The sequence below is a fragment of the Malania oleifera genome, chromosome 8 (genome assembly GCF_029873635.1).
Source record: "Malania oleifera isolate guangnan ecotype guangnan chromosome 8, ASM2987363v1, whole genome shotgun sequence".
NCBI lineage: Eukaryota > Viridiplantae > Streptophyta > Magnoliopsida > Santalales > Ximeniaceae > Malania > Malania oleifera.
The window spans coordinates 89,683,849-89,698,883 of record NC_080424.1 but is presented as its reverse complement, the minus strand read 5'-3'; the positions used below and the strand labels follow the sequence as shown (position 1 = coordinate 89,698,883).

Here is a 15,035-nt window from a genome sequence, read left to right as displayed (position 1 = left end):
CATCTTTCAAAATAATAGAAAATTTTCATTTACCAGTAACTGGTACTGTGGAGTTGTTACCAAATTTTACCTCAGAAGGGAACAACTCGTCCAAGTTTGAAAAAATTTTCTTCTCATCGCACATGTGATTACTTTATCTTGATATTCGGTTCCCAAACATGCCGCTAAAGTAGTCTCTGATTTTTATTCATAATTTTTAGTAATTTTGGCTCAATAATCAGTTATGTTATTTTGTTGTGGAAACTAACACTCACTTGTATAATGCCCTAATTTTAGACAATTGAAGCACTAGATATTGGATTTATCTTGCCTCCAATGTCCTTTTTCATAACTTGATTCAAAATTTTTCGTACCCCTATTACATGAATTTTGACTTCCCTAATTTGATTAGGCTTGCTTCTGAGGTTTATCCCTTTTATTGTTAATATTCAACTAACTTTGCAGGGTTTCTTCAATTCCAATATGCAATTTCTCAATTAATCATTACTCATGTGTCTATAAGGATGCCATCAGTTCTTCTAGTGTCATCATAGTCAAATCCTTTGACTCTTTCAATTGAGGTAATTATGTACCCATACCTAATTGTCAGGTCCAAAGAATTTTCTCCATAATTTGCACACCTTCATCTCTTTGCCATTACATTTCATCTGATTTATGATAGCTAATGTTTGCAAAAAATAATTGAAAATTTTCCCAATTTCTCCATCTAAAGAAGCTCAAATTGTCTACACAAGGTTTGTAGACATACGTTCTTTGTTCTTTCAACACTTTGATACAATTTCAACAAAGCATCCCATGCTTGCTTTGCCGTTTTGGTATGCGCAACTTTCTAAAAAATCGCCAATGACCTGAAAAATGTAGTGTCGGGCCTTGACGCTCTTTTGACTAGAAGTAACTAACTTAGCTATCTGTGTTGCCGGTAAAACTGCTTTGTCATTTGGTTCTTCGTAACCTTGATTTACAATGTCCCATATATTTTGGAGCTCAAAGAACACCTGCATTTGAACCCAACAATGTTCAATATTCAATTTACCATCGAATCGTGGGATTGTTGATTGAATTCCCGCCATCTTGGATCGCAGGCTCTGATACCACTTATTAACGCCTTAGAAGAAGTCTGTGGTGGGTAGACTTGATTACACATGGATCAACATCAACTTGACTTAAAAGTTTAAGTCTTTGGGTATTGAATTCAATCATGTACATAAGCACTCATCATCCACTCTATTTTTCAAATGTGGGACAAACTTATAAGTGAAATTCTCAACAAAAATAATTTTACTTATGTGCATAAAAAATATTTGTTTAATACAATGAGGTTGACATAATATAAATTATACGGAGCCAAGTAGCGTGACATATTGCATATTATATCTCGAGCCTTTGTTGCTACAAGTTTTTCTACTTTCTTCTAAAATTTTTTTATATCACTTGTTAAGTTAGCCAAGTATTGACCTATGGCTTGTAGATTTCTAATGAGTCTTATTTCTAATTGACTTTTATTATTTTCTAATTTTTAAAACCATTATGAACATTTTTATTTTAATTATATTTTAAATTTATATAACTATTTTATTTTATTTTTAACCAAAAAAGCTATATAAAATGATTGATTTAAATCAAAAAATTGTTTGGACATTAAATTTTTTTGGCAATAATTCTCCAAAATAATTGAAAATCGTAAAATTTAATTTTCATTTTTTCACAACCTATTGGAAATTGATTAAAAAAACAAAACAATTGTTCAATATAAACAAATGCTATATTATAATTTGTATACTCGCCATACGGAAATGAAAACAAAAAATGAAAAATAATTATCATTGTTATTTTATGTTTTATGTTTATATTTCTTCGCAGTGAAAAAATAAATTATAAAAGCGCGTTTGTTTATATTGTCAATTTTTTGCTTCTGTTGCCGGTTTTTAGCCGTTTGCCAAAAAAACTAAAACTAAAATTTTATGGTTTTCAATGGTTTTGACAACCTGTTGCCAGAAATTTTAATATTCAAAAATAAATTTTTTGAATTATATTATTCATTTTGTACACTTTTAAATTAAAATAAAATTTAAATGATTTTATAAATTTAAATACAATTAAAATAAAAATATATATAAATTTCAAAAAATAGTAATAAAGCCAATTACAAAATACTTTTACTATTTTTCAATTGTTATGTCCAATAATTTTTTTTTGTAAAGTAAAATTCGAAAGTAGAACAATTAAAGTAAAATAATTATAATAAAATTTATTTTTATTATAATATTTTTAATGTGTATTATTTGTAATTTTATTATTTTAATTATATTTTTATAATATTATTTAATTTAAGGATGAAAATTAGCATTTGTAATTAAGTTTTTAATTTGTATTATTATTTTGATTATATTTTTGAATTTCATTTCTACAAAATTATAGAAATAAAATTAGAGACGAAAATAAAAAAAAGAAATAGAAACTAAAAATTAAACACAAGAACCTATTTGGTTAACATTTATAAAATTAATATAAATTAAAAACTTAATTAAGAAATGTTAATTTTCACCTCGAAATTAGTTAATTTAAAAAAAAAAACATAATTAGAGTAACAAAATTACAAATAACACACATTAAAAATACTATAATAAAAATAAAAAATATTATAATTATTTTACTTAATTGTTATACTTTAAAAATTTACTTTACAATCAAGATTTTATTAGATATAACAATTAAAAAATATAAAAAATGTTTTGTCTTTAGCTTTATTATTATTTTTTAAAATTTATGTATATTTTAATTTTAATAATATTTAAATTCATATAATCATTTATTTTAAATTTTAATTTAAAAGCGTATTTAAAGAATGATTTAATTAATATTTTTTTTAAATATTAAAATTTCTGATAATAAGTTGACAAAATGATAGAAAATTATAAAATTTAGTTTTTAATGTTTCACAAATAGCTGAAAAAAGATAATAAAAATATAAAAGTAACAATATAAATCATAAAAATAAAAATAATGGTATAAAAGATAAACTGACCTTTTTCTTACCAAATCTCAAATTAGTCAATGCAGCGAAGCATTTTATGAAAAAGATGAAACTTGCTCTAACTCGTATTTACATGATTTTTTAAGAATAAAATTAAAAATAATTAATTGATGGTATTCTCTGCCATCACTGGTTTCGCTCGCCGCTCTGCTTGGTGCTCGCCATCCTCGCCCTCCTCCAGTTTCAGCCTCATCCTCGTTCGCAGATTCGCCACCTTCGTCCCCGCCAGGAATCGGCACCGGAGCTGGAAAACAATGGCTTCAACGGCGTCAGCTGACGAGAAGCTCACTGCTCCTTACGGCTCTTGGAAGTCCCCCATCACAGCCGACGTCATCTCCGGCGCCGAGAAGCGCCTGGGCGGAACCGCCGTCGATGGCCGTGGCCGCCTTGTCCTTCTCGAATCTCGTCCCGCCGAGTCTGGGTATGTATGTGTATACTCACGCTTTCGGTACCAAAACCAGTTAATTTTCGCCCATTCCACTCGTACCCTCTGAACCCCTTGAACCCTACAGGTTAATGTACGATACACTCATACACTGAGTCTATATTGGGTTTTCAGCGATTAATCATGTGATATTTTTCTTTTTCGATTGAGACTGTATGGTTTGACTTGGTATTTGCTTGACGAATAAAACCGTTTATGCGGATTCGATTTTCTTGATTCAGACGAGCGGTTCTTGTTAAAGAAGCAGAGAAGCCAGGAGATGAACCGGTCGATATTACGCCGAAAGAGTTTGCTGTGCGGACTGTGGCCCAGGAATATGGGGGTGGTGCCTTCAAGATATTGGGGGACGTGGTGATTTTCTCGAATTACAAGGATCAAAGATTGTACAAACAGTCAATTGCAGATGCAGGTGGACTTTTTTTTCCAGTCATTTACACATGTAATTCAGTTTCGTTTGATCTTCTAAAATACTGCCATGGACAGGATTGGTCTCTTAATTCCTAAAGTACATATACATGATATGTGCCTTCTATCCCTTGTGCGGATTGTCAGGGGTATTATAATTTGGCTACGTACGGTCTGTTTTGGTGGAGTTTCGTGTTTCTTGTTCCTTTTTTTCCCCCAAAAAACCATTGTCCTCTTGTGTTTGCGTGTTTATTTACTTCTCATTTAGATATGTTGCATTTCTTTTTGTTTTCCTATAAAAAAAAATCCTAACGGTCTTTTCTTTCTTCCATTTAATTTCTTGTCTGAAGGTTTGCCCCCTGTTTTGACCTATTTTCCAAATTCTATTGACAAGTTGAACTAGTCTCAGCTATGTTCTAAGAAATTTATAATTTTTCTAGCAGCTTCTTGTCCTATGCCAATTACTCCAGACTATGGTGGGCCGCGAGTTTGTTATGCAGATGGAGTGTTTGATTCACGCTTTAATCGTTATGTCACTGTAAGAGAAGGTACATTTCTCCCAGGGATATTTTGGTGGAGTCGCATAACTTGTTTAAGCATTTATTTTTTAAAAATTAAGCAGTGATTTTTCACTAATTTTTATATTAATTCCATCTTGATAGATCTTCGCGAAAGTAGCTTAAATCCAATCACGACCATTGTAGCAGTAGGCTTGAATGACGAGAATATCCAAGGTAAAAATTGATTGGCAAACAATTTAGTTCTTTCATCACAAGGTTTTGATTGTTGTAGGCAATTAGCTTACAATCATACTTTATCATTTGTATTTATTTCTTTATATTTGTTATTATTGTCATGCCTGTTGAGGACTTATGATTTATTTTCTTGGATCATGTGATGTTTAGAACCAAGAATTTTAGTTGGTGGCAATGACTTCTATGCCTTTCCACGTATTGATCCTAAAGGAGAGCGGATGGCATGGATCGAGTGGGGTCACCCTAACATGCCATGGGATAAAGCAGAACTTTGGGTTGGCTATCTTTCTGAGAATGGGTGAGTTATGTATTTTTTTTTTTCTTTTGCCAAGTGCAATGGCTAATAGCTCTTTATGTTTAAGGATATTGTTGGCATTAAGAGTCAAATTTTATTTCTTTCTTCTGTGGTTTATATCCACTGGAATTAGATGCATATTTAGGGGATACTTGGAAAGGAAAAAATAGGGTGGAGGGAATTTAGCTCGACCTTCAATTAGTTGGAATTAGCTGCTTGTTCTTCTTGCAGCAATACTTGATGGGTTGTTTTTTCAACAAAATTTCTCATACTATCAAAGTTTAGAAATGATAATGTGCTGGAGCATTGTCTATGAAGACATTAGTCTGGTTTCCAGTCACAAATTAGTTGTCTATGACTCTACAGTCCCAAATCCTCCTATACGAGGAGCCATCCAGCTTTTATCTTTAGCTTGGTGAAGGCTGGTTGATCATTTTGTTATCCACACTCTTGTATACATGGGGGATGTGCTTAGGTGCTTCCATCACTGTTGGGCTCTTAGCTTTACTAATTTTCTAAAGCAATCTTATGAATTTAATTTTGGGACACAAGAGATTTTAGTTGGTAACAGTGGAAAGTGGAAACAAGTAATTATGTCATTATATTTTTAATCCATAATTTTTGGAGTGAATGGATTTTTTACCCTTGTGTTTGCTCATGTAATGTAAGTACATGAACTTGTACACATGGATATTGGTTGCATGGATAGTTGGATAATATTTTTAATCGATAATATGCTCTTTAGTCTTGTGGATTCCCCTTGAATTTATTTTGAGACTATTTATCACATCATGATGCTATATCCTATGTCTTTTTCGAATAAAATTTTTCATTTTCTTTGGACTGTGTATTACAATTTTATGCTGTCTAATTTTTATAAATTGCATTAATCTTCCTGATGCCATCATACAGGGATGTACACAAGCGGGTCTGTGTTGCTGGTGGTGATCCGACACTTGTTGAGTCTCCCACGGAACCCAAGTGGTCCTCTAAAGGTACTTCTTCATAGCAAATTGGTCTAGTGAAATAATTTTGCAAGGCAGTGTAATTTTTCATATGTTTTTGTGACCAGCATGTATCTTTTATAAGCACTGGTCTGTGTCTGTTAAACAAGTGTTTTTTTTTTTTTGCACTTTTTAAAGTACACATTCACTGCTGTAAAACCATATGATATATGAAGCCTTAGATCGTATGACCCATTTTTATCTCTATATCTATGTCCTCTATGTATCCTCTTTCAACGTTTATTTATTGTTTCTGATGTGATCATTCAAGTCCAGTCTTGTATTATATTATCCACATCTTCCCAAAATTGTGACATTTGGTTTGCCATGGAATGACGTTCTTGGGGATGGATGCGTGCTTAATGGGAATATTTTTGTTTGATTTTTTTTTGAAGATTCCCTAGAGTGTATGCAAGATGACATTTTGATGCTTGGTCCAACATGGAAACCGCGACAAATATTTCCTAAAATGAAGGGAGAGTAACGAATGGTCTTAGGATTGCAGGAGGACAGTCTAGGGAATTTCTATTCACAATAGATGTACATCAAGGTTTTATTTTGAGCCATTATGATGTAGGACAGATATTAGAATTAATATATATTGATAGAATAGAGAGAATTAGAAGAGATAGAATTTATATATATGGATAGAAGAAGAAGCAGCAGCAGCAGCAGCAGCAGGAGGAGGGAGATGGAACAAAAAGAGGAGAACAGAGAAGGGGAAGAGCAGAACAGAACAGAAGAGAACAGAGGTGAGAGACAGAATTAGAAGAGAGATAAGAGAAGGAAGAAGGAGAAGAGAGGAGGAGGAGGAAGAAGAAGAAGAAGAACAGCGGAACCTGGAGGGGGGGGGGGGGAGAGAGAGAGAGGGAAACTGCAATCTGATTCAAAACAATAACTGTATAATAGCTTACATGTCTAGCACTTATACCCACTACTAGAACACATATTTACATAAAGGCCCCAATAGAACAAGAAATTCCAATAGAACAACCCTAAAGTACCTAAATACACAAAATAAACCAAAACTGACTAAACTTCTAAAATAACAAGACTTTCCCAAACTAAAATATAAAAAACTAGATACAATATGAACATCTAAAATCCTCCATTGGTAGCTCTCCATCAAACTCCCCTTGTTAGACAAAACCCAACCTCGAGTTTTGTAATGGCGTAACTTTAGCTCCATATGTGGGAACAAGGTCAAACATGCAGGCAAATTAATAGGAGGCGTGATCTGCATTGCATCGTCAATCACCATTGGAGAATATGTTGTAGATTGTCCAACTGCAAGTAGCATAGGAGGCTGTAATGTCCTCTAATAAAATAACAAGTCCTCCAAACAAGAAGTCAATTTAATATCCAAATCTATTGGCAGCTTAAGCGTATATGCCTTTGGTCCATAATATGGACAACGTTTCACTACATTTGGTTAAGGAAAATGTAGAGGGAGAAGATGAAAAGGATCGAAGAGCAAGTTTCCTGGATTGTGGAGAAATAATCTCAAGAGGAATTTCAACAATAGGTTCCATGATTGAATAATTTTCAACAAACTCTACAGTAGACAATTGTTTCTTGCTCTTTGGGTTAGAAATGAAAAATTGAGGTTGAAGCTATCTGTCCTAGTAGTTGGCAACTCATCTTGCTGTTCATTGCAAGTTTCAATGACTAAGTGTGATGACAAATCAAGGCCCATCTCTGGACTAGAGGCCCCAACAGTGCTTAGGTCACTAAAGACAAGTCTATGACCTTATTTTGAAAAGATTCATGACTCACATCAACAGAATAATAAAAAAATTGTGCACTAGTTATATGCATGTCATTTACGTAGTCATGATATTCTATTATGCAACAATTTGGATGGGCACTTTTGATATCCTCAACAAGTTGAGTTTTTCCTTGAACATCTTTGGTGAGCCTAGGGCTACCTTTTGGCCATTGAGAAGATTATTGAGTCACGCCCACTGAAGAATAAAAAAATTGTTCATTAGAAATATGCAAATCATTTATGTATTCATGATTCTCAATTACACAAGAATTTGCATTGACACTTTCGATATTTGATTGTTTATCCTCAACAATTTGAGTTTTCTCTTGAACATCTTGTGAGGATCTAGGAATACTACATGACAATGGAGAAATTGATCTAGAATGATGAAATTCTTCAACATAGGAAGTGGTGTTATAGGTTGGTGGCTGGAGAAATCTCTCAGCGTCCAAAGCCATGTGGTAAGCCTCAGATAGAGTAGTGGGATATTTTTGGATTCGCATAATCATAAACCTTTTGATTTCATCCCTCAACCCTTTCTCAAACAAAATTTCCATTCTGGGTTCCTTACTAAGAGCACACCGATAAATGAGGTCTTAAATCTAAGGTAATAGTCGGTGACACTAGAAGAAAGTTGTTTATAAGACTGCACAGTTGGTCTTGTAATTGTTGAGAATTGCCAACTATGTAGGAATCACATACACAGAATTTGCTCTTTTAATTTTTTTTTTTTTCAAACAGAGAGTAAATATGTACCAATGCAAACTCGAACAAGTACCAAATAGATGAGCAACATTAAATCAATTTCTATAGAGTCCAAGTAGTGTAAGTCCATACAATGTTACCAAAATCTCCTTGCTCTGACTTTGCAGTTTCGAGATTTCAAATATTTCACTTCAACTTCTCACAGATGCTTCAAGAACTAGGATAGCACACTGATTTTACCCTCCAAAAATATGTACTAAGCAATTCAAGATTAATTTCTTCAAATCAGCGTCAAAATCTCACAGAGGAAAACCAATTTGTTGCAGTAAAATCTCAGAACACAGCAACTAGGCCTCAAGTTGGATGTTGGCAGACCTTCAAAACTCTGAAATTTGCTCAGCAGCCCAAGATTAGGCTGTATTCCACCTTAGAATGCAATCCAAGCTCGCTACTTCAATATTCACTCAGAATGCTTCAAAATATCAGGTAAAATCCAAATTCTTGAAGCTGGAAGCAATTTCTCGCAAATCTGAGCAAAACAAGGAAAGTCAGCCAACTTCCCCATTCGCGTGGCCGATGTGTGCCCTGCGTGAGCTGCCTTCAGGGCTCCTCTGGTGATGAGCTTCTGGGTGGAACCAGATCAGAGGGTGGGGATTCCTGTGAGGGTGGCTGTGCCGGAAGAAAATTACAGGAAATGGGGGATTTAGAGGGTAGTCGGCTGGAAAGTTTTCCGGTGGCATGTGGGGCCACTTCCTTGTCAGATGGAGATGATATTGTAGGGGAAGGGGTTTCGTGGGGTGTCTGATTTTGGTGGTAAGGGAGGTGTTGTGGTATGGTTGATGGAAATTAGGGTCTCAAAACCCAGTGGCACGACTGTAATTTCCTGGAAAAGTTGCAGGCTAAAGAATGTTTCTGTTTTCTAAGATTTTCCTGCTACTTCTGAGTTGCTATTGTAGCAAGGGAGCCTGTTAGAGAATGCAGTTGTAGGGTGGATGTGGTTTGAGTTTTTGGATGAACCTTAATGGAGATTGTTGTAGGGGTTCCAAATCTGATGGAAGAACAGCAGAAGGGAAGTCTGGAGCAGAACTGAATTAGGCTCTGATACCAATTTGATGTAGGTCAGATATTAGAATTTATATAAATAGATTGAATTGAGAGAATTGGAAGAAGGAGAAGAAGAAGAAGAAGATAAGAAGAGAAGCAGCAGCGGCAGTAGGGAGATGGAACAGAAAGAGAAGAACAGAGAAGGGGAAGGACAGAACAGAATGAAGTTGAGAGACAGAATTAGAAGAGAGATAAGAGAAGGAAGAAGGAGAAGAGAGGAGGAAAAAGAAGAACAGCAGAACCTGCGGGAGAGAGAGAGAGAGAAACAGAGAGGGAAACTGCAATCTGATTCAAAATTATAACTGTACAATAACTTACATGTCCAGCACTTATACCCTCTACTAACTAGAACATATATTTACATTAAGACTCCAATAAAACAAGAAATTACAAAATAACCCTAAAGTGCTCAAGTACACAAAATAAACCTAAATTGACTAAACTTCTAAAATGACAAGACTTTCCCAAACTAAAATATAAAAAACTAGATACAATATGAACATCTAAAATCCTCCATTGGTGGTTCTCCATCGCTTTTCTTTCTTGCTTTAGTGATTGATGATTTCACTAGGAATATCCAAAATGAGATCCCATGGTGCATGTTGTTTGCAAATGATATTGTTTTGATTGATGAAAGTAGGAGCGGAGTAGAATCTAAGTTATAAAGAGTGGCTTTAGAGTCTAAAGATTTTAGGATAAGTGGAAATAAGACAAAATATATGAAATGTAATTTCAGCAATGTAAGGAGGAATATTGGAGATGAGATTAAACTTGATGGCCAAGAAATTATTAGCACTAGCAGATTTCGATACCTTGGATCTATTATGCAAGGAGAAGGAGAAATTGAAGAGGATGTAAAACATAGAGTTAAAGTAGGATGAGTAAAATGGAGGAGTGCTTTGGGCATGCTGTGTGTTCGTAGAATATCCTTAAAATTAAAATAAAAGTTCTACAAGACGACCATAAGACCAGCCATGCTTTAGGGTAAGTATGTTGGGCAACTAAGAAAGAATATATCGAAAAAGTAAAAGTTGCCGAAATACTAATGCTAAGGTGTATAAGTGATATAACATTAAAGAATAAATTAAGGAACGAGCATATTCGCAATAAGTTAGACATATCATTGGTAGAAGATAAGGGATGAGCAACTTAGATGGGTTAGACATTTGAAATGCAAGTTGAATAAGTGCACTAGTTAGGAAGAATGAGCTAATAATTTTTATGGGTATTAGAAAGGGTAGACCTAGAATAACATGGAATGAGACAATGAGGAAGGATTTGATACCTTTGAACCTGGTTGAGAAGAATGCCCTTGATTGTGTGAATTGTGGAAAAGAATTCATGTAGCCGACCTCGTCTAGTGGGACTTAAGGTTTGTTGTTGTTGTTGTTGTATCATTATGTAGTGATATGTTTCAATACTGAAGAATAATCATACTTTTAGCACAAAAACCTACTAAAAATATGTATTTAATTAAATTCATATTCTAAATTTTCAACCATCATAAATTAAAAATTTCAACACTTAAATGTTTGAATCAATTGAAATAGTTGGGGGCAATATAGTCTTAGAATTTCAACTATTATATTATATTTATATAACATGCTAATAATATTATTTTTATTTTTATTTTTATTGTTTACAATTTTTAAATAATGTTTTACTATTTTAAATATAATAATGGTGTGTAATAATACTATTGTGTGAGTCCAAAAAGATTGGAAGGTAGCTTTAATGTAATTGTGTTCTTGCTAGTTAGTTCTCTGATTTTATGGAGAGGATATCTCACCCCCCATTCATTGTAATTATCTCTTTCATTAATAGATTTGTTTTGTTATTAAAAAATTACATTATGGGACCATTAATTTCCAACCAACCAGAATAGTGAGGGCAATCAGGTCTCAAAAATAAGATTTCCACTTGAATAGGATTCCCATGAAACTAATGGTGGGGGATGGGAATATCTCATGTTTTATGAGAATCCTTTTTTCCCTGGGAATGTGAGATTATTACCACGTTACATTTTAATCTCAAAATGAACATGGGAATGGGATGTCATGGACATCACATTTCAAGAATGTTGAAAGATGCCACGAACCAAATGCTCTTTTAAGGTTTTATACCCATCCTATTTGAGGAGCATAAGCACTAATGACATGTAGTATCCCTTGTTCCAAAACAATCTCGATTTTTTGATTCTATCTCTTACCCTTTTAACTTGTACAACACTATCTTTTCAGTCTTCTTCTGTAATAATTCCTACTTCTTTCTCAATGTACTAAGGTTTATATAATGATTTTTCAATTTCTCTAGCTTTTCCACTTACCTAGTAAGTTTCCTGAAGGAAAATTATGTTATTTTTTTTTCTTATAATCACTGTGTCAATTAACTCCATATATGCTTTTACTAATAAGGACTCCTATGTTCCAAGTAGCTAATCTAATCTTAAACTCTTGGTCCTAAATGATGTGGGAACTTTCACATATTCGAGAATTTACCCGGGTGTCGACACAACGTGTTGCTTGATGAGTTAGCTCACTTCACATTTTTAATTGTACCAGAATGGTAAAAGTGCAGTGCATCACTTGTAAAGGATACCCCAACCAATAATTGGTAAGGATTCATTTCATATAGATTTGACATTGTTTACACTGGCTCTCAGCTACCTAATGCAATCTCCCTCCTTTACCTAGGCTTTGGGTCAGCTGTGTGTGGGAAAAATTAAGATGCTAGCTATGTTAGAAATGGAGTTATTTTATTATAACCTAATCTTTATCCACTGCAACTCCACTTGTGATGCACTTAATGTCCTAATTATTTCACACACAGTTGGTCCCAAGCCCGCCTGGGTAAAGGAGGAGGGTTGCGTTAGGTAGTTGACAGCCAGCGTAAAATTTGTCAGATCACTATGAAATGAATTTTTACCGAATATTTGTTGGGGCATCCCCTACGAGCGATGCGTTGTACTTGTACCACCTGGGTGTAGCGAAAAGTGGGTGAGGGTGGTTAGGTCGTATCCCGGGTACGGTGTCAAATATGCGAGGGTTCCTGCATCATTTTGGACGTGGGCAGGTAAAGAAGCTAGTTCAGGAAACTAGAATTAGATTAGCAACTTGGAATATAGGGACACTTATGAGTAAAAGTATGGAAATTGTGGACACGATGATTAGAAGAAAAATTAATATAATTTGCCTTCAAGAAATTAAGTGGGTAGGGGAGAAAGCTAAAGAAATTGATAAATCAGGATTTAAACTTTGGTACACTGGAAAAGAAAAACATAAGAATGGAGTAGGAATTATTGTAGATAAAAACTTAAAAGATAGCGTTGTTGATGTAAACAGAGTAGGAGGAGATAGAATTATAAAAATCAAGATAGTATTAGGCCAAGAGATGATAAATATCATTACTTCTTATGCTCCTCAAGTAGACTTAGCAGAAAATCTTAAGAGACAATTTTGGGAAGATATGGATAATATTATACAAGGCATACCAGGTCATAGGAGGAGATATGAATGAACACATTGGAAGGATAATATGGGTTATGAGAGGATATATAGAGGATATGGATATGGAGACAAAAATGAGTCTGGGGAGAGGATCTTAGAGTTCACTATGTCGTATGATTTTATTATAATGAATACTTGCTTTAAGAAGAGAAAAGAACACTTAATAACCATTAAAAGTGGGCAAAATAGAAGTCAAATAGATTATTTTTTTTAAAAACTAGGAGGGTAGATTGTTTATCATGCAAGGGATTGTAAAGTTATTCCAGGTGAAAGCCTAACCACACAACATACAGTCTTAGTGTTAGGTATATGTATTAAAACATGGAAGGAAAATGATAAAATAAACTAGTGTAAAAGACCTAGGTGGTGGAACCTAAAGGGAGAAAATGTAGTAAAATTTAAAGATAAAATGATCAAAGATGGGAATTGGACTATAGAGGATGGGATAGATACAAATACTCTTTCGAGTAGATTAGCTAGCTCTATTAAAGAGATAGTAAAAAAGATTTTAGGTGCATCAAGGGCATGGTTTTAAATAACGGCCGTTACGTAGCGTAACGGCCGATACGTAACGTAAATCAAGGGCTCTGAAACCGATCAGGGCCGATAATGCGGTTCGGAAAAATTCACAGCCGTAACGGCCGTTACGTCTCCGTAACGGTCCGTAACAGCCGTTACCCCTACGTTACACTCCGTAACAGTCCGTTACGGACCGTTACATACCGATAACTTGCAGAATCTGCTTTTTGCTGCGCAGCGTTCCTTCCCCCCTTTCCCGAGTCCCAGGCACCCATCTACCATTCAATCTACCTAAATCTAACATTCAAAGAACAAAAATACTTACTTGCAGTTTTGTTGGCCGAGCCGCTGAAGCTTTAAGAAGGCTTCACGCCTTCACTCCTTTGAAGCCTGAGTTACTCATCTTCGCAGCCTTCGTTTCCTGAATCCTGAACCTAACAAAGTTCTTTGAAGCTTGAGAGTGGCCGAAGGCAGCTTCATCCGCCACCGCCAGTCGTCGCACTCGCCGCCACCAACCAGCCCTCTACCAGTCGTTGGCGTCGTCGCACTCGCAGTCACCAGCCAGCCCTCCACCAGTCGTCGCACGAAGCTTCGAGGCTTCGAGGCTCCTCCATCCTCCGAGTCGCCTCCCCTCTCTCAGTCTCACTCAGAGTCTCAGACTCTTTGCCCTGAGTGCCCTCTGCTCATCTCGCATATGAGATAAGCTTTATTTCAGTAACACTCAACACCCACAACCACATCTTAAACATTTTATTATGTTTTTTTTTTAATTATAATTTATTGTAAGTAATGTTTGTTAAATTGAATTAAAAAAAAAAGAGTAATTTAATAGAGTAAAAAGCTTTAAAATTTCAGATTCATTTAATATGCAAATTGGTTCCTAAACAATTTAAGCATGTCATATTCTGTTTTGATTAACATACTTTTATTCATTCTTTACGTATTCTTTCTTTCCTTTTGGTTTCATTGCATATAAAATATATATTATTTTAAAATAAATGACTATGACATGGCATTCCAAAAATATGGAGTGGACAATTTCTCATGTTCTATTTCTATGCTATTTATTATTTGTGAGTAAAACAACATTTTGCATAATTATTTCCCCTAACAGCATTTTTTTTGTTGTAAATTATTATATTCATATACAATATCAATTTCATTTATATGTATCGCATTAACATTTTTTGAAAGCTGACACCGTTAGAAATAGACTAATAGTATTATGGTTACAGACTTCCAAGATACAACATTAGTACAAAAAATACTCTTTTCTAGTCTTATGCCTTGCCTATAGATGCAGCTCTTGTTTTTTTTTTTCTTTTCAAAGATCAGAAATCTCCCACATCTTAAACTTTTTATTATGTTTTTTTTTTAATTATAATTTGTTGTAAATTATGTTTGTTAAATTGAATTAAAAAAAGAGTAATTTAATAGAGTAAAAAATCAAAAAATAGTAATAATTATGTAAAATAAAATTTTCTTAATTTATAAA

The 15,035-nt window shown here is 34.2% G+C and overlaps 1 protein-coding gene across 1 annotated transcript in view; it reads left to right on the top strand.

The window, feature by feature from the left end:
• Window positions 1-3,037: 3,037 nt before the first annotated feature.
• LOC131161527 (uncharacterized) overlaps window positions 3,038-15,035 on the top strand; it is a 51,703-nt gene continuing 39,705 nt past the window's right edge. The window contains exons 1-6 of the mRNA XM_058117348.1: window positions 3,038-3,455; window positions 3,701-3,888; window positions 4,328-4,432; window positions 4,547-4,618; window positions 4,790-4,937; window positions 5,847-5,929. Of these exons, the coding sequence (XP_057973331.1) occupies window positions 3,145-3,455; window positions 3,701-3,888; window positions 4,328-4,432; window positions 4,547-4,618; window positions 4,790-4,937; window positions 5,847-5,929 (907 nt within the window). The 5' untranslated portion in view covers window positions 3,038-3,144. The remainder of the gene's footprint in view (window positions 3,456-3,700; window positions 3,889-4,327; window positions 4,433-4,546; window positions 4,619-4,789; window positions 4,938-5,846; window positions 5,930-15,035) is intronic.